The sequence below is a fragment of the Centroberyx affinis genome, unplaced genomic scaffold (genome assembly GCF_046629955.1).
Source record: "Centroberyx affinis isolate AG114_WGS23_722 - 3 ecotype Tasmania unplaced genomic scaffold, CSIRO-AGI_Caff_v1 ptg002412l_1, whole genome shotgun sequence".
NCBI lineage: Eukaryota > Metazoa > Chordata > Actinopteri > Beryciformes > Berycidae > Centroberyx > Centroberyx affinis.
In genome coordinates, this window is record NW_027280660.1 from 81,529 (window position 1) to 101,934 (window position 20,406).

Below are 20,406 nucleotides of genomic sequence, written 5' to 3' on the forward strand. Positions count from 1 at the left end.
GACTGTAAATTTTTCATCGCGCCCCAAGGCTGACAGTGTTGCAGAAAACCTACGCACCGGCTAATCTCATAAGCTCAGTGCCAGACGAGGTCAGGGAAGGGATTCCTGACATCCACATTCTGTTATGTCACATTCTACAGGTGGCAGCCAGCATTCCTCAGGTGAAAAGTCTGCGTCAGATCTCCTGCTTCCCTGTTCATTCACTCCCTGCCTCAGACTGATTCATATTACTCCACTGTGATTCTATATTGTACAGGTTCCAATTAATACATGCTGGCACTGATCACAGACTGGATTCAGCACAGTGAACAGAACCTGAGAGAAGATGGGAACACTATCAAGGCCCCACACAACACATACTACACTTGCGTAGTATTACGCCATTAGGGTATTTTCCCATTAAGAAACTGTAGTCTGATTTCTTTGAGTTGACAGTTCTGTGGCACATATCCTTCCAGCAGTACATCAGTAGCACAAGTTCACATCGGACTGTGCGCCAGCTTTGACGCAAGCACTTAGCAATCCACAAAGGTGGCCATTGCTTGCTAGTTCCTTTCACAAATGCGTTGCTTCCAAGATTTTTTTTTATTTGTTTTTTTTTTTTTTTGAGGAGGAGGCAACATGTCAACTGCTTACTACTCCCTTGAGACAAAATGTCTAGGGAAATAAACAATGCATAAACAAACTAGAGCATGGTTGTATATAGTAATAATAGTAGTAATTCATCCTAGCTACTACTGTTTTACAGTGTACTACCCCTGTTGTACCTTGTTATTTGAGAAACAGTAGTACACAAGTGTTTCCCCAGAACTGGTATACTATTTTGTAGAGTTTCTCATCAGATTTATGATTGTCCACTTGCATAAAAGCCACATTCACGATCGTAAATTCTTGTGAAAACCTTTTTTTTTTTTTGGACTGGTATCAGTACTGGAATCAAGACTTCGATATCATGACAACATTCCTGGACACCAAGCATAGCAAACAATCTCTGAAAAATCTGCATGGCTACAGACACGTCGTTTATCTTATTTGAAAACTAGGCCTAAAGCCTGTTTTATTAGAAGAATCTGGAATACTATATTCTTCTGAACACACACTAAGCTCTGTAGTCCTCAATGACAGCGACCTGAATTAGTTCATTCTTAGAACAGCTCATCAACTTAAAGAAAGTGTAGCGGTCAGGGCAGGAATTAAGGGGGTTAAGTAGCTGCCAGTGAACTGGACTTAGTCTAAAAGCTGTTAGTCTTACTTTCATGCTGCAAAGCTCAATTAAGTGGAGCATACTTAAGTTAAGCATACTTTTGACCTGTCTACATATCCTTTTGTTTTTGTCTTACTTGTGGTGTACAGTGGTAAAAGAATTTCAGATCAGTAAAATAGGCACTAGTGCTACTTCTGCTTCTACTACTGCAACTACTACAAACTGGCCTTTATAGCTTAATGGGTAGAGCATTTCCACAGACACTAAAAATATGTACACACTCATGGTACTGTAAGATACTTTGGATTAAAGTATCTACTAACTGGCAGTGTGTACTGCTATTACTGTTACTACTAGGATAAAAACTCAGTAGTCACTGGACTGATGATCTCAACCTGTAGACTTTGTACCCAGTGGAATTTACAGTCTGAATATTGGAACAGCTTCAATCACTCTGAATGACGACATGTGCAGTTCACACAAGCAGGTATTCTGCTACCTCATTGTGATATAGCATCAATATCTCAGTGTGAAGTGACACAGGAGGTCCTGCCTTTTATATGCTGCATTCCACTTCCATTTGTTTGGCAGCGAATGGCATACAGTTTATAATTAAGCTACAAGATGCACACATGCAGATATATTACCGTGGCTGCACAGCTCCGTTTATTAGATTGCTTTGAAAATGTCTGACACGTTGTATAATGTGTCTAACTGGCAGTAATATGCTTGCTGTTATGGCCCAGCACTGCATCGGCTTTTACCAATACATAGGATCTGATTTAACTGTCCCTTGTGCCGTTAAACTATGCTAAGCACCTAACACAGAAACTGGGATTTCTCCTTTAAAGGAAAGGAGAGTGGATGCTAGCAGGTATGTCATTGTGGTTATCAAGTGGGCAAACCCCACCACACTGGACTGTCTGGGAAACACTAGACCGTGTAAAGTGCACTCAGACTCTGAATTTGAATTGTGTTTAATTCAATGTACGAATGAACAAGGAACTAATATACTTAACTTGAGAGTTTTTGTCCACCAGCCACAGCGACTGGTGCGTTCCAAAATTCACCAACCACTTTAACTACTACACTGTACCAGCCAACTTCATTTATTTATTTATAAAATAGTACCGCCAAATGATAGTCAGTTAAGTGCCTGGTAGTTTTGACAAACTTGGCGGCCACAGGCAAAATTTAACAGCATGTAAAATGGTGGCTGATGTTGATAATGATGTCCCGCTTTGCTTGTAACCTGTTGAATATAGAAGCAGGAGCACAGTCAGGTCAGATAAGTAGCTGCAGCAGGGCTGATGATGCTGTGAAAGGGTTAAAGCCAGTGCAGCTCTAAGCAGGACAGGGCCACTTCCTTTTAAGGACTTAAGTCTGCTGGAGAATGAGATAGAGGGGGAGAGAGAGAGAGGGTTAGATAGTGAGAGAGAGAGAGAGCAAGTCAGATACGGGGCGAGGGGGGTTGAAAGGCTGAGAGAGAGAGCGAAAGACAGTTAGTGGGAGGGGAAACCGGCAGAGTTAGATTGTGGGAGAGAGGTAAAGAGACAGAGAATGAGAGGAGAGTTGGATGGTGAGAGAGAGGGATTGATACAGAAAGAGAGAGAGAGAGAAGCAGGGCATAGCGTGAGAGTAATCTTGGTGGAGAGGGATGGGGAGAGAGGAAGCTCGATGACAGACAGAAAGAGGGAGGCGCAGGCTATGAGAGCTGAAGAAATAAATTGTTTTCTCAGTGGAGAGAAAGAGAGACGCTCAACAAGAGAACAGAGAAAGATGCACAATGAGAAGAGACAATGAGAGAGAGCAAACAGATAAATATAAAAGAGAGAGGGAGGGCGAGGGAGGCTCTGCAAGGGAGACAGAAAGAGAGGGAGTAAGAGAGGAAAGCGAGAGAGAGCGGTTGCGTAGGAAAGGCGTTGTGCGAAGGGGGAAGGCAGTGTGACGGAGGAGAAGGAAGGGCGGATGAGATGGAGTGAAAAAATAGACAGAGAAACCGGTCCATTAGAGAGACAAGCTATTATTTGACTAATCTCATGGACCCCTGCTATGCATCTGTCACATAGAGGAAACCCCACGTGTGTGTGTGTGTGTGTGCGCGTGGGTGTGCATTTTTGTGGTGCGGGTGTAACTATGTATATGTGTATGTTTATTAGGGCTGCAACTAACGATTATTTTCATTGTCGATTAATCTGTCGATTATTTTCTCGATTAATCGATTAGTTGTTTGGTCTATAAAATGTCAGAAAATGGTGAAAAATGTCGATCAGTGTTTCCCAAAGTCCAAGATGACGTCCTCAAATGTCTTGTTTTGCCCACAACCCAAAGATATTCAGTTTACTATCATAGAGGAGTAAAGAAACCAGAAAATATTCACATTTAAGAAGCTGGAATCAGAGAATTTTTACTTATTCTTAAAAAATTACTCAAACCGATTAATCGATTATCAAAATAGTTGCCGATTTAATTTAATAGTTGACAACTAATCGATTAATCAATTAATCGTTGCAGCTCTAATGTTTATGTGTGTGTACATGCAGTATAATTGTCCCCACCCCAGTGTTTGTGATGTCTTTTAACCACATATCTCTGTATGTGTGCAACTTCTGTGTAATAAAATTGCAATGTTCTTTTCACCGCCATAAATCAGCGAGCTGGGAAACCGTACGTTTGGTATGGTGAACTAGCTAATTCAATCCATATGCATGTTCTCCTTGTGTTGACGCTCCATATATCATGCTTAGCTTCTGCTTGCTGGGTCAGCCATACGTGTGTGTGTGTGCGTGTGTGTGTATTTCCACTTCTCTTATTAAGTTAAGCAGTAATACAAGAGAGGGAGTGCATGGTCTAACCTAGCTTGACTTCGAGTAAATCTCTACTATTGCATGACCCTACCAGTTAATCCTTTCAGCTGTCTATAAAGCAATGATGTTTGTCTTCATTTTGAACAATTTGGTGCAACTGAAAGTCTTGCCTGGATACAAGTTCATAGTATGGATGGGACGATCTGCTTATCTCACAATATTTCAACATAGGGTATCTTTGTGATAGCTGGCCTCACACAATAGGCCAGCTATCACAAAGATAGAAGGGATGGGATGATCTGCTTATCTCACAATATCATTCGATACGTGATATGGAGTTCAAGATTCAATACAAACCATGATACGATGTAATAAATAAAAGTTCAGTGACAAAGTATGACTTTGCAGAATTATGTTTATTTCTGAGCCACAAATTTTTCTAGCCCTGGCTTGCTAGAACGTAAACAACAATTTCAAAACATTGCAAAGAGCAAATAATATAATTTGGATGGAGAGCTTGTGAAATTGTGATGGACAAGCTGTCTCATTTGTGATTACTACAGCAGAATAAAATGTAGCTAATAGCGCGATTCATTTTTCTGCCCCACGATGCGTATTGTCACCTTTTTGTATTTTTTTTTGTATATCGTCCCATCCCTAGCCGTAAGATATCTGCGCTCATTGAAATGCCACCCAGCTAATCGCAGTGCAATAACACACAGTCATTGTCTCAAGGCCATGTGCCTCACAAACAAGCCCTCTGTCATGTCATGTGCTGAAGTGAACAGAGGAATGGTAAAGCTGGCCAACCTTGAGCCAGTGCAGAAATGCCTTTTGATTCTGGATGCTGAACAACCTCATCCCACATTACCAGGGTTTCCTCCTACCTTTCTCCGGCTACAGTGGTGCTGCCTTGGCAAATCTCCTGTTTTTCAGGGGAGTTTGGTCTTGAAATTTTGTGCCCCTGTGATGTCATCACTGTTAATCTCTGAAATTTCAGAGCAATTGTCATTTATGGTTAGTCATTTGTGACATTTTGTGACTTTTATTACATTACACTTTCTTCTGCAATCCTCCTCAAGTTCCAACTGAAGAAACAACACAGGCTATATACAGTATGTTGATCATCAGGCCCGAAACGTCTGTGCAGCAATATATATAAATTAAATAATTGGAGTGCTGTCCTGGAATATTTCGTTACACATTTTTTGAGGATTCAGCATCCACATAAATAACTGAGGTTTGAGTGCGTTTTTTGGTAAATTGTTTTGATCATCAGGCTAGGAACAAGCTTTAAAATGTGATCTACAGGAGGAAGTTGGCTATTTGTTTATCGAGCCACCAGACTTCTCCCGGTGCCATAGCTGAAACCCTGGTGTGTATTTTTCTCAAGCAGAGTTCTCTTTCAGTTCAATAAATTCAGAATGTAAATAGAAATGTAGTGATGCAAAGAGAAAATGCAATTCCCCTGCTAATTATAGAGCATTCATTCTTAATTTCTCAGTAGATTCAACATAGTCTCATGCAAAGTTTTTCAGCATTTGCATTTTGAAGAAAATGACACTTCTTGAATTGAAAGTGACTTAAACCCAACTTTGGTCTGAATATCCTGAATTTGAAAAAATACGTTGACTTAATATCCATTTTTAATAACATAAGATTATAGAGAATATAAGATTCACTGGTTTATTGCCACATCAACTAAATTCAACCACATGATCCAAATTTACTGGGAATTAATTTAGGTACACTTTTTTAAAAATGTTTTAACCAGTGAAAGACAACCAAGCACGCCCTGCATCACATTCATACATCATATCTTCTCTGTGTAGTAATTTTTTAACGGCATACTCCCATATTATGTCATATATGACTGTAAAGGGGATATTTATTTTCCCAGCTGACTTTCATATGACTGGTGTGTTCTCTGCCACCAGCATGAAACAGCCAGTTCTAATAGCAAGACATATTCACTCCTCGTGATTATGCTCAAGGGGAAACTGGCCGCAAAACACAATCCCATTTATATTATTGAAATATTAAGTACTGTGAGTGGGTGCTGACTCATAAGGGAAAATCCCCCCTAAAATAGAATCCATTTGTTGAGGCCCTAACACACTGGAGGCAATAATTGACATGTGTCGTTTGACACTCATAATTTAATGCTGCCGTGACGCACTGCTGGCAGCAGATGATATGTCAGTAGTGCTGGCACCTGTATTTCACCACAGTGATGAAAACTTAATATCATGTTTTCTTTAGAGTGACAGAAAAGATGTCACATGGCCTATTTTCTTCAGTCTGCTTCTTCTGTTTGGACACCATTTATAGACCAGCTAGATTGTACAGCTTACATCTGAACAATTATATGCTATTAGCTGAATTGCCCACTTAGTTTGCAGTCATTGTATTACCTTTGTATGAACGTTTGCCGAGTTCAGCGATAATCTATAAACCACCGCAGATCCAGAAACCATCTGAAAAAGTCACTCCCAAATTGAACGGAGTAGAGCTGTCAGGGTGGTTTGACGTGCCATGTGACGCTTGCAGTGTGTTTTCTGACACTGAAAACACTTGGTGCATTTGAAAATGCATTGTGAAGGGAAAGATCCAGCTGCTAATAGAATTCACACATTTTTCTAATGATTTAATAGCCTACGGCAGTTTGCATAACAGCATTTAGGATGACTGTTCACATGAAGGGGAAAATCCACCCTAAAATAGAATCTACATGTATGTTATATGCACGCTCTTTGACAGTCCAGTCTAAATACAATGGTATTTAAGGAGGGTGCTCACTTTAAGCACAAAATCCACTCTAAACAGATTACATTTATGATATTCCTATGTTTTATTCCTGTGATGTTACCTTTTTTGTAGTTTGTTCATGGTTGGTTCATCCCAAAATTCGCCTGCCACCAGACAAACCTGCCAACCACACCCACAATCAACCAGAATTTGGCTGGTAAATGGTGCTAATTGCCTACCTTCTTTGAGTCAGTATTTTTGAATATAGACAAGAAAACCCACTCTCAAACAGTATCCCCAAGATCATAGACCGTTCAGTCAGTATTTGTGAACATGAATATCTCTCGGCAAGCTAGAAACCAGAGATTGTAAGATAACCTGTGATTGAAACGAGATACAGACTGGAGCTGCGTACTTGCTGGACTTGTGGAATGTGTTTTCTTTCATTCTGGTGCTAAACGTTATGAAACCAGAAGATAAAATCACCTTGGGTACCTGTTGCCACGTCCACGTCAGCCTGTCACTTGTTGTCAATGGAGCCGTTTGAAAGACCGTCTCTCGGTGACATCAAGGATTACAATCACGGCTCTGTTATCTCTAGCTCTTGACGTGTTTTGTTTATTTGTCTTGTTTCTTTCTTTTGTTGGGTTTGGCATGAGATGTTTTTATCAGTCTCTTGGGATTTTTTTTTAATCTCTCTTATTTTCTCTGTTTTTTATCACTTTTTATCACTCACATGTATGTTTTATCCCAGTGCAAATAAACAAATTAGACAAAACAGGTTAAGTGCAGTTATAGAAATAGTATGTGAATTCTGTTTTTGGGTGGATAGTCTCTTTTTAAGAAAGCCCATAGGAAAGCAGGAATTAACGACTTTGAGTAAAACCCTGATTCTCTCTGATTTTGTTTCTGTATCTGCTGATGTGTGTGCGCTAGTATGTGTGTGTATTTGCTTGTGTGTGTGTGTCTCTTTCACTGTCTGTGCATCTGTATTTTAGTATGTGTATCTCTACATATAGGCTATGTGTGTCTGTATGTAATAGTGCATCTGTGTGCACATTTGTATATATGCTGTAGCACAGACATAATTTGTTTGATTAGATTTCCGCATTATCCTATTACTGGAGTGTAGGCTGGTGTTAGTGCTGCTGAGGTCTGCACTTCAGCTCACATTGACTACTGCTGCTGACGTATAGATCCAGACTACATACATCTTCTGTAGGGAGGAGAACATACAGGGATAGGATTTATGTTTATCACTCCATCGGGGAGAGTTGGGCGGAGGGGAAAATGGAGGAGAGAGAGAGATGCAAACATGAAAGATAGTGATGAAAGATTGTGATGAAAAGTAGTGGCTCAGAGTTGGGGAAAGGTAAAAGAACTGATGAAGAGAGGGTCAGAAATAGGGCTGCAACTAACGATTATTTTCATTGTCGATTAATCGATTAGTTGTTTGGTCTATAAAATGTCAGAAAATGGTGAAAAATGTCGATCAGTGTTTCCCAAAGCCCAAGATGACGTCCTCAAATGTCTTGTTTTGTCCACAACCCAAAGATATTCAGTTTACCGTCATAGAGGAGTAAAGAAACCAGAAAATATTCACATTTAAGAAGCTGGAATCAGAGAATTTTGACTTATTTTTCTTAAAAAATACTCAAACCGATTAATCGATTATCAAAATAGTTGGCGATTAATTTAATAGTTGACAACTAATCGATTAATCGTTGCAGCTCTAGTCAGAAATCAAATCATTAGGATGAAATTGCTAATTTCAAGAATCATCCCGGTGCTTGTTGGTTTGAGGGGAAATTTAGCTAAATTGTCTTTTTTAATGTCTTTGACAGTCAGCCAGTGTTGAATGTGATAGGGGAAACACTGTGACACAAAATCCTCTCTTCTTTTCGAACAGGCAGCCAGATTGCATTGTAAACACACAGGTCTGGAGGTATTTCTACATATGTGTGGGTGTGGAGTGGGGGACTGGGGCCGATGACGTGCTTTGAGTCTAGTATCGAGCTTGGCCATTGTTGTGTGTCTTCCACCTCCTGTGTGTGTGTGTGTGTGGTTGTATTGGCGTTAGTGATTATGTCTGGGTTTGTCTGTATGTCTTGTACTGTGTGTACTGTGGTTTGGCTCTGTCTGCCTCAGTGTGAGTGTATGCTTAACTCACTGTGTGTGTGTGTGTGTGCCCGTATGTTTGTGTGTGTGCGTGCCAGCGGAGGCTGACGGTGACGTTGGGGGTTGGTAGCTGCGGAGGAGAGGCGACACGTGAGGGAGGCTCCCCGCTCCACATCTGACCCTGCTGTTATCAACCAGACCTTGAGAGGAGGAGAGAAAGGGGGGGAGGGAGGGATGAGGAGAGAGGGGGAGAGAAGAGAGGGAAAGAGGGGAGAGGTAGAGAGAGGAAAGGAAGAGAGAGAGAGAGAAAGAGTGGGTGGAGAGAAGAATGAGAGGGACAGATGGGAGAGGGGGCGGAGGGCAGGAGAGACAGAGAAAAACGGGCGAAAAAGAGAGCGAGGGGGAGAGAAAGGGGAGAGGTTGGAAAGAGAGAGAGAGAGATGGAGTGAGAGTGATGCTGTCTGGGAGTTGGTCAAAGATGAAAAAACACAGGAAGGCTCGTGTTTGTGTTGTTACTCTCTGGGAGAATGAATGTGCTGGTTGTTTGCATAGTTAAGCACAGTTAATCACAGCGCTACCGTCGAATTGCATATGCTTTTAAACATAAATCCACGCTACCTAGAAAACTGAGAAAAGAGTGTATGTGCGACTTTAGAATCAACTTAAGTATAGGCGCATTTATTTTCACAGATTGTGCTTGATTGTTTACCTAAGCTTCTTATTTTCCCAGTTAGAAGCACATGTGCTCCTTGGAGTGGAAAACAAAAAGTTACCGTAGTGCCCTGGACTGTGTCTGAGAGTCTGGGAAAAGGTAGGAGAATTATAAATGACCGGTTGACTTGTCTACTGCCCCCTGATGCTCAAAATGGACACAAATTGGCCATTTAGGTGACAGAACTGCCACTGACTCAGCCGCTGAAGCGTGGGGAGAGAGCCTCCACTCCTCACAAGCTTGGTGTTTGTGATATCTAGTGTCCGAAACCAATCATTCTCACTAGACCAGCCATGGGTGTGCATTGAAATTTGAGATTTGGGAAGTCAAAAGAGTTTAATCTTCCACATTTTGATGTAACAAATGACTAATCGGGCATCATTCATACTCTTCATCACTATCCGTTTCAGCGGCGGGCTGGAAAGCCGCCAGCCCACAAACCAGCCTCAAACGTGTACCAGCCGCTGTCGCCGTTTTGTTCTGCCAAATTGATTCTCTAGAATAGATTAAAGGCTCCAAATGGTGGTTGACTTCCTGCCAAAGTGGCTGGTGTAATGGACAGACTTACCCTCAGCCTAAATTGTGCTGCATTTGGCTGTGGGTAAATTAATAAATAGGTGTTAGTTACTGTTTCCCTTGTGACGAGATGGGTGCTTTCTATTCACGGAAGCTGATTGGCTAGAGGGAAACCAGGAGGTGTGAGCAGCAACAAGTTGGGTGGGAAGACAACCAACAGACCAATGGCAAACTTATTTTATAAAGCCCATTTTCTCCTAACTCTCCTATTTGAAAGCTCTCTTCCTCAGCTTAAGTTAAACTGTCACACTGTCTTTCTGTCTGTGTTTCTATGCGTCTATTTTCTGTCTATCTCATCCATCTTATCCATCCGACTGATCTAACCAGTCTGCATCCATTATGTAAATGTAAAAAACGAAATGTAAAATGTTTTCAAGTACCTGTGGTAAGAGTGACCACATTCATGCGAGGCTTTAGGCTCGCCTCCAGCTAACTGGCTGATGTATCGACAGGCCGGGCAGACGGGCTGTCACACAGAGAGAATGGCTGTAAGGGAAATCAATGGGAACGCCACACAGGGAACGTCTGAATTGCTCCCTTTTTTTCCCTTATTCACTTATTCACTCAGTGGTTTTTATCTCTGTTTATCTCTCTCTCTCTGTTTCTCTCTCTCTCTCTCTCTCAGTATCTCTTTCTATCCAATTTCTATATCACCAGGTATCCCTTGCTATCCCCATCCTCTCTCTCGTTCTTTGTTTATCATTCTATTTTTCCCTCTCTCTCTTCTCTCTGTATCTCTCTTTTTCCATATCAACAGGCATATAGCCTCCCTTCACTTATTTTTTCCCTGTCTTTCATTCTCTTTTTTCTCTTTCTTTTTATCTTTCCTATCGCCAGCTATCTCACTCTATCACCCCTTCTGCTCTCTCTCTCTGTGCCTCCCCCCCCTCTTTCTCTCCCTCTCCTCCCTTTTTTCCTCTCTCTATCTCTCCATCCGTTGAGGCTGTTATGGCTGTGAGTGGGTGTACGGGGAGGGATGGAGAGAGAGCGAGAGAGGGAGGGAAAGGAGGGATGATCTGCCACTTGTTACAAGCTGGATAGAGGAGAAGGGGTGGATGGGGGGAGCGCGGGTGGGTGAGGGGGTAGCGTTGTTATGGCGATGAGGAGATCTTCCTTGTGTTCGGTTGCCACGGCAACTTCAGGCGTACACTTGATATCCCCCCCCCCACGTGACTGTGGGGAGAGCACTTCACACTTTGCGCGCACGCACGCACCCACACATAGACACAAACACACAGAGAGAGACTCGAACGCATATGCACAGACACTGCCATTATGTCCACACACACACAATGGCACACACTTCCACGTCCACCTGCTCTCGACAGACAAAATGCGTTTGATGTGACTGACGGAGACAATACATGATGCATTTTCAAATGAGCCAAAGCACCAGGATTGAATGCACGCTGAATGCATTTTATTTGTTTTTGACTCATACAGGGAATTATAAATGCTAATTACATACAACATACCGGTGTTTTTCTCTATTTTCTCTACTGTGGGCGTTCTACAGTAAGACAGTTGCCACCACTGCCAGAGAAAATGTGAGTTTAAAATAACATAAGTTAGCCTGATTTCCCCCCCAAATATAGGGCCAATATGTACAGTGGTGTGTTTCTCATTATAAATTGTGAACTTAGGTAGAGTTTGAGAAAGTAAAAACCTATAATGTAACCAAACCTGGAGCCAAAACGGGGAAAGACATGGAACCAAACCAAGAAACCACTGCTGCTTCAAAAATTAGATTCATTAAAATATACAGAAGATGATTAATAAAGTGTCCGTACAGAGCAAAATACCGACTAGAGCCGAATATACTAACTTGGTTTTAGGGTAGAGCAGTAGGCTCGTTGTTTTTACACCTGTTCACTGAAACACAATAAATCAATCTTTTCATGCATGACCTGCTTTGTGAATGTGTGTGTATATACCTGCAATTATGTGTGTGTGTGTGTGGCTGTGTCTGTGTGTTTGTTGGTCTTTGTACCTCCATGCTGTGGTACATGCAGCGATTTGACCTGTTAATAAGTTTGGCTTGGATCAAAACAAGTCTTTTTTTAAGCAGTTTGGAATGTGTCCTCCTGCTAGGTGGTTATGTAGCGGATAATAGAGGTGTGTATGTGTGTGTGTGTGTGTGGGAGGGGGTGTTAGAGGAGAAACTGGGGTTACGGGAGGGTAAAAATAAGACTGTACATTTATGGTTGAAATGCTAATCCTGATTAATTTGCTAGATGGTTGCTAGGAACAAGGACTTACTTTATTACACTTTTGACATATTTTATCAACATGTTGACAATTTCCAGCTACAGCTGAGTGAAAAGAAATATTTAAATATTGCAATATGCCAATATTTTACTATTAATTCTGATAACTAAAGTCGAGACGGACAATTATGGACGATTACTTGTACAACCCCAAGATTGAGGATAGGTTGGGAGCAGAAAGATAGTGAAAAGTAGAAGAAACAGATTAGGAAGAAGCTTGGGAAGTGGATGGGTGGATAGGTTAGGAGAGAAAATACAGAAAAGGATAGGGTGAGAGGAAAGAGGGGCAATGGAGAGTTTTGAGGGGGAGGAAGAGTGTTAGAAAGGTGGAGAAAATGGATGGGAAATGGGGAATAGGAGTATGAAAGAGAGAAGTTGGAAAAGGGATGACAAGAAGGGAACGAAGGGGGATAGGATTAGGAACAGTTGGAGAGAATAGGGGTAGAGAGAGGTTGGGGGTGAAAGAAGGGACAGGCGAAGGCAAAAGTGAGAGAGGGAAAGATGTTTGAATTGAAAGGTTAACGTTAGGAGAAGAGGTGGATGAATAATGGGTTTGGAAAGGAAAGAAAAGACAGGAAAGGGGGAGAAAGGGTGGGACAGGAGAAGAAGAATTAGCAAGTAGATGAGAAGTTATAGGTTTTTTTGCAATGAAAGAGGAAGAGCGGTTTAGGTTTGAGTGGATGGCAGTCATGGGGAATAGGTAGGGGAGGAATAGATGGTGACTAATGGGTGGAAAGTTCAGGGATGTTGTATGTTTTATGACACACAACTCCTTCATTTTCCAATGGAAATTCCTGCCTTCTTTCCTCCCACATTTCTCATTGCTCTTTGGTGTTGACCTGATCATATCCACTGAAAGTTGAAAGGTTATGAATGTGGTTTCCACTGGCCTATGACTTCCGAGTCTTTATTTCTTTTATGTTACTGTTATGTTTTATGTTTCTTTTATGAGTGGTCAGGTTCAGGAACAGAGCAGCACACCTGGAGCTGTTAGGGAGTCAGTGTCTTGCTTGAAGACACTTAAAGAAATAGTTCACCCAAAAATTTAAATGCAGTCATTATCTACTCATCTTCATGCAAGTACAAACTCGGATGAGTGGTTTTTTTTTTTCATACAGTTTACCAGGCTCATTGCCGGAGAAGCTTTCTTCCAAGCATTGCAGTAAATGGAGACCAGTCCCTCAGGCATCAAAAAGGGCAAAAATGTCCATAAATGTCCTCTATACACCTTGTCCAGCATAATCCAAGTCTTCTGACGCCATGTGATCGCTCTATGAGTGGAAAAAAACTAATTATTTAATGCAAATCGAGTTGGCGAAGAAAACATCTCCGCCAGTGAGTCTGGCGAACTCCTGGTGAGTTGTATGAAGAAATAACTTTTGTACTGGCATGAGAATGAGTAGATAATGACCGAATTTACATTTTTGGGTGAACTATTCCTTTAAGCAAAGTGCATGCTTGCTGTCATGGCAGTAGGCCTTGTGGTTAAATTACAGTCCTTCAACTCATGATGCCAACCTGCTATTGATTCTGTAATTCAAAGCATTGATTCTCAACTGTTTTGCATGGAGACCAGGGTAAAATAAAATTATTCAGTGGTCATAGTGGCTGGTACATCCCAAAATTCACTAGCTGTACTAGATTTTTAGAATAAAATGGAACCTCCAAATGATATTGAGGCTATGTTCACACTGCAGCTGAAAGTGCCCTAATTCTGTGTTTTGTTTTGGGTTTTTTAGTCCTCACCTGTGACACAGAACTGAGGTTTTCTCATCAGTATGAACTGATTTGGCCAATAAGTAGTTAATGCAGTAAATTAGACATTTTATCAGGCAACATACCCCAAGCTTTGTTCTCACAAGCCACTTTTGGCCCCCAACCACCAGTTAAAAAACTCTAATCTAGCATAAATCTCGAGGGTAAGGACGTACTATAAAAAAAGATTCAGATGCAAGAGAGAGGATAGCAGGAGGGAGACGAGCCATGGGGCTTTGGGAGCGATACGGGGGAGGAAGGTCTGTCCCTTTGAGACAGGTGAGGGGGCGAGGTATATAATAAATGACGGGGAGGGGGAGAAAGAAATCGAGAGAGAGAGAGAATAGTGGTGAGCTCATGGGAAGATATTACTACTTCTTCCCGTAGTAGGAAGACAGAGAGAATGTAGTTGAAATTGACAAAGCAATGGGAAGAAAGTGGAAAAAATACCCAGGTGTGTTAGAGCCGGGGGCCTCAGGTGGCGGCGAGACGGAAACGGATGAAACGCAAGTTTGTATATGGAGCCGTCACTCTCCATCTGATTAGAATGCGAAACAGAGGCCTAGCGTTTTTGTTTTTTTTTAAAAGCAGGTGGATAATCACAGAAGCATGAATCTTGATAAGCTTGCTATTGCCATTCTCATTCACAGACAAAAGAAAAGAACTCCAGGCTGTGCCCGGAGTTATGCATATCATACAACTCTGGAGACCAGTGAAATTAGTTGCTTTTTCGTTTTGAAAATCAAGAGAGAAAAGGCGTGCTCCACCCTCATCATCTCTGATAGGCTACTGAACAGTTAACCGATAATTACGTACAGAGCAGTCCGAAAAAAGTTCAAATGGTTTCAACGTTTCCACGTACGGAACAATACAGACCAATGCTGCGTTCTCGCCATGTTCCGTTAATGCATCAGTCCCGTAGAGAACACATTGGCTCAATCAATTTTTGGCAGATAAAAAAATCTCTGTCTGGCCCCGCTCCCTTATACACGCACAAGGAGAAGCAGAGCTAAGCAGAAACTTGCAGGATACTGATCCCATCCAAACCACATATTGTTAAGTTGCTGGGGAACTAAATCTAAACGTCTATTTTGTATTTTTGGTAGCCCGTCAAGATAATTGCCAAGTCGACTTTAATCTACTTCAGCGTCTCCACTGTGAGCACACTGTAATGTTGTAAGAATGATAACATTGTACTGGTAACAGGCATAAAGAGAGACTGGTAGCAGTGTTGGCTAAACCCCATAAGTTCCTGCATGGGATTTAAGAGAGAGAAAGGGATGGAGACAAAAAAACGAGACTCAGGGGTTGAAAAATTTACTCCAATTGCTACTAAAATCCTACTCCATTTTGGCTGTGGCTGGTGAGTTTGTCTGCCAGTCTCTTTGGCAGGCAACCAAGCCCGGTTTGGAGGTTCCTCTCCGTCCTTAAAAATCAATTTGAGTGCTTCAAATCTAAAGCTGTTCAATTTCTGAGTCCTGCCCTGAGGCAAGACCTTACACAAGCATAGCTAACGACACACAGAGGTAGATGTAGATGTGGACTGGTCTGAATGAGGTTATCTCTAGAAAGAGTGGTGAGTATTTCTGAGGTGAGACAGTCAAACAAGGTGATGGAGAAATAGATGTGTAAGCAGCTCAACTGCCAAGGGTAATTACTACCAGCCAAAATAATTAATACACATTTTTCATAGAAATATGTCTTCTACTCATGTTCAATATGATTTTGTGTATAGAATCAGGTACTGTGTGAATTTAAAATTTTATCTCTCACTTACCCAATGAAGTGACTCGCCACATGGGAATAATGTTAAGTTTCATCTAACGTTAGGCCAGCTACCCATCCAGTAAGTGGAGAAACAGAAGTTTGGATGTCACCGCTTTGTGTAGATCAGCATAACAGGCAGCCAATCAGGAGTTTGTTTGATACACAGCCATTTTTTTGCTTTTATTTGATTGGCTCACGATCAGAGAGAGTGTACGGTCGCCTATAGGGACAAAGTTTGATAACAGGTAAAGACCAAAGACTATATAACCACAACATTAAAATGTTACCGTCTTAAAATGCTACCAGCCAGTATGGCGGGCGACCCTTATTGACTTACCTGCCAAAGCCAGGATTTGCCAGCATGTGGTGTTTGGCGGGTGTTGATTTCAGATCCTGTGTTTAAGCTAAGTTAAAGAAAGACAAACCAATAGGCAGGTAGCATGAGAGCCCACCTAAAGAGAGAAGGCTGAAGCATCTCAATGTGTGGTGGTATGTGAAAGTATACACACAGTTGCATTGTTGAAATTCCCCTTCATGCCTTTATCCAGTATATTATGGTGTATTGTAAAACAAAACTCTCTCCACCAACTAATTTCCAGACTGTTTTTGTTAACTTCTGACGCCTGAAAAGAGAGCACTTAAACATTTCATCCTGCAGATGCTACAAAAGTGCGGCACTAGTTGAGTGTAACTTCTCCAGCGGCTCCATCTGTGTTGAGTGATGTAGTAAGAGTGATCTCCACGGAGCGTGGAGTGTTAAAGTGTGTCCGTCTCCCCAGGTGACTGGCGAAAGTGGTGTGTATGTGCGAGTTTCCCCCAGGGCCTTGTCTTCACAGTCTAGATCTAATGGACTCTGACAGCATGGTAATAAGGTGGCAATGGACACATGCTGTGTGTGTGTGTGTGTGTGTGTGTGTGTGTGTGTGTGTGTGTGTGTGTGTGTGTGTGTGTGTGTGTGTGTGTGTGTGTGTGTGTGTGTGTGTGTGTGTGGCTGGCAGTGAGCGGTCAGCCCATGCTGGCTAGTAACAGCTCAGTGTTAGAAAGCAGGGGTTTAGGACCCCCACCTCCCCACCCCACCGTTCGTGTGTGTAAATTAACACCTTGTTACACACAGACACACACATTTTCAGAACACACACATGTGCGAGGACACAGACACACTCCAAACACACGTGAAAACAAGGTCAGGATGCCCCCACAAACACGCACAGACCACACACAAATATTACACAAGGCCAGAATCCATACACAGAGTCAGGACACACACAAGGTTGACTGCACACACACCCACACCCACACCCACACACACACACACACACACACACACACACACACACACACACACACACACACACTGCCCTTTCCCGTCTCTCCTGACTCACCACTTTATTAGTACTGATGCATATTCATAGCCAGCAGTGTCCTTCCAGGCACTCTCCACTCCTGATGAATACTGTCTAGTGTCGGATGCACAGCGCTGGAATCATGACCAGAAATTAAATTACATTAAAGCCGTTGTTTATACGTTTCCAGGAAGCATCCTCTGCCTTCCAGAGGATTTGTGATGTTTGGGTCTATGTTGTCGAAAACATTGTTTCTAGCTACAGTACTGTGTCATCTTCCGGTTAAATGACGCACGGAAATGAGATGTTTCATTCCAAAATGAGATATCCACCATTTGCAAAACGTTCACTCCTACTGTCACAAAATGATTGCTGGCATGAAAGTAAAACTTGCTGTTGATTATGGAAGTTTTGAGCTGTTTGAGCTCAGTTCTTTACCTACACAATGGTATGATTTTACAGGATGAAATTGTATTTTCTAAATGTTGTGCAATGAACATGACATTTTTATTCTAAAATGAATGTAAAACATTTCAGAATAAAATCAAATTAATATCCCTATTCCATGCTAAACCTAGGTTTACAGGTTTGTACATGCACAGAAAAGGGAAAGGAAACATCCCAAAATTCACCTGCCACTTTCAGTATTTTACTAGCAAACTAGACTTTTAGAACAGAACAGGACTTCAAAATGATGATCAGTTATCGGTTACAGTGACTTGTAAGGAAGAGAAACGCACACGCCAAAACCACATTTAACCAGCATTTGGCCTTGGCTGCTGGTAATTTTGCCCCCTGATGCTAGGTCATATCCTGGTTAGGGGCATATTTGGGATAAGCTGTTTATCATCTTAATATCCTGATCACAAAAATCCCTGTATACATGTAATATTCTTGATATTACCATGGAAACGTTACTTGCATAACAGGATAATGTATTTACATGCCTCTCTGTCCGGGCTAATATCAGCATATCTCACCTATCATATTTGGGTTTCACATAATCGGTGCATGAGCTTATCTGGTCCAGTGAAAGAGGGATATGGTGTTAACATGTTGACATAAACAGACATCTTGAATAATATGGGATTATTAATGTGCATGTAAACGCAGTCAGTGGGACAGTGCTTGTGTTTTAACCAACCTAAACGATGTGTATAAATTTGGGAAGTGTGATTAGCTCTGGCCCTCTGTGAGGAAAGAACAGGTTTCGTATTTCAATTTTTGGTGTCTGACCTAGACACCGGGTTCTGACAGTGCCGTGTCAGGGCAGAGCAGGGCTCAGTAATGACAGGTTTTTCATAAAGTCGCCTCATGCATTTTATTTCATTTTATTTGTGATACTTTATTAATCCCTACCCCTCCACAGTGAGGTCAGAGGTCAGGCTCAGCTACAGAGAATTGCGTTTTATTGTCTCACTCACACTCACACAGTGGCAGATTTGTCAAAGTCCTGTCCCACGTTTTTTCGGCTATTTCCAATTATTGATAAACGTACTATTGATAAACTACTACTTCTTCGTTCCATCGGCATAAGTTTCCTCTGACCGGATTTCGGTGTTAAACTTGTGCAAAGTGAAAGGTTTAATAAACATAAAGAAAGCAATTCACTTAAAAACAGTTCAGCAGCATGACTAGTTTTTTTTATATATTGTCAGAATCTGCTTTGTTTGCGTTCATTTATGTTCTAGAAGTGTGATTTTGAGACCTGTTTTCCCATACAATGACAGTGAATGGATAGTAGAAAAAACACAATTCTCCAATCATCTCTACCGGAGCAACAGATAACAGAGAATCTCTGATTTTGGGGTCTTTTTGGTCAGGAAGCTACACAACCCAAGGTACTACCGAAGGTCAACATCACTTTAAAGCAGAAAAACCTGAGGTGTGCCGTCCTGCTGGCTCAGGAGCGTAATGTGGCCGCAACGCCGCGGATTTGATTCCAACTTGTGACTGTCGTTAACCTTCATCCTCTCCCTCTGTCCTCACACTACCCACTGTGTCTAGGAAAGCAGATATGCTTTTTTAAATATATACTTAGGAACATTTAACTGTTTTGGCTCCTCTGTTAAGTTAATAAAGTTAATTCACTTTTACCTTTCAGGCTCCAGGCACTAATAAGGTGTGATTTTATATTGCTGCTGAGCCTGGTCTTGGTTTCATGGCTTTTATTAGTTGTTTTCAATTTGTCTACTAGGCAAGCTAATGCAATCATGAAAAAAAATAATGATATTGATATTTGTGAGAGGGAGAGTGTGTGTGTGTGTGTGTGTGTGTGTGTGTGTGTGTGTGTGTGTGTGTATATGTGTGTGTGTGTGTGTGTGTGTGTGTGTGTGTGTGGCTGATGATGCCAGAGGTCATAGCCACAGCTCACAATAGCATCCATGTGTGAACAGAGAATATTAACTGTGCAATACTGAGAATACTCTCTATATCTTTCTCTCTGTCTCGCTCTCTTTTTCTCTCTATCGCTTTGTCTCTGCTCTCTCTCTCTCTCTCTCTCTCTCTCTCTCTCTCTCTCTCTCTCTCTCTCTCTCTCTCTCTCTCTCTCTCTCTCTCTCTCTCTCTCTCTCTCTCCCTCCCTCTCCCCCTCTCCCTCCTTGGCCTTTCCTCTACCTCGATCTTTCAGTTTCTCGTAATCTCTGTGTCTTTATCTCTTTCCCTCTCGTTGTCTCTCTCTATCTGTATACCCCCCTCCTCCCCCCGACTGTCTCTCTTTATCTCTTTTTCATCCCTCTTTCTTTTTTTTATCCCCTCCTTTCACTTCAATTATTGTTATGAACACCGTCTGTTCAGAGCAGATAATGGTAATGAGGATTTAAAAGCAATCACAAAATCATATTAAATGTCATTATGTAAAAAACAATGATGTTAATTTCACCTCTCTCTCTCTCTCTCTCTCTCCACAGCTCCACCACCCAGCAGATTCAACAGGAGAGTGTCAGGTAAGGTGTGTGGGTGTATGTGTGTGTGTATGCGTGCAAGTGTGCGTATATGTGTGTATGTTTGACGTCACGTCCCTCAGATGTAATCGCCACACTGGGGACATCGTTGCATACATCACTGCTTAAGTGGCTCCCCTGCTGTGTGTGTGTGTGTGTGTGTGTGT

The 20,406-nt window shown here is 41.8% G+C and overlaps 1 protein-coding gene across 2 annotated transcripts in view; it reads left to right on the forward strand.

Moving 5' to 3' along the window:
* prkar2aa (protein kinase, cAMP-dependent, regulatory, type II, alpha A) overlaps positions 1-20,406 on the forward strand; it is a 56,049-nt gene that overhangs the window by 16,212 nt on the left and 19,431 nt on the right. For both annotated transcript variants that reach the window (XM_071533723.1, XM_071533724.1), the window contains exon 3: positions 20,207-20,242. In XM_071533723.1, the coding sequence (XP_071389824.1) occupies positions 20,207-20,242 (36 nt within the window). The remainder of the gene's footprint in view (positions 1-20,206; positions 20,243-20,406) is intronic.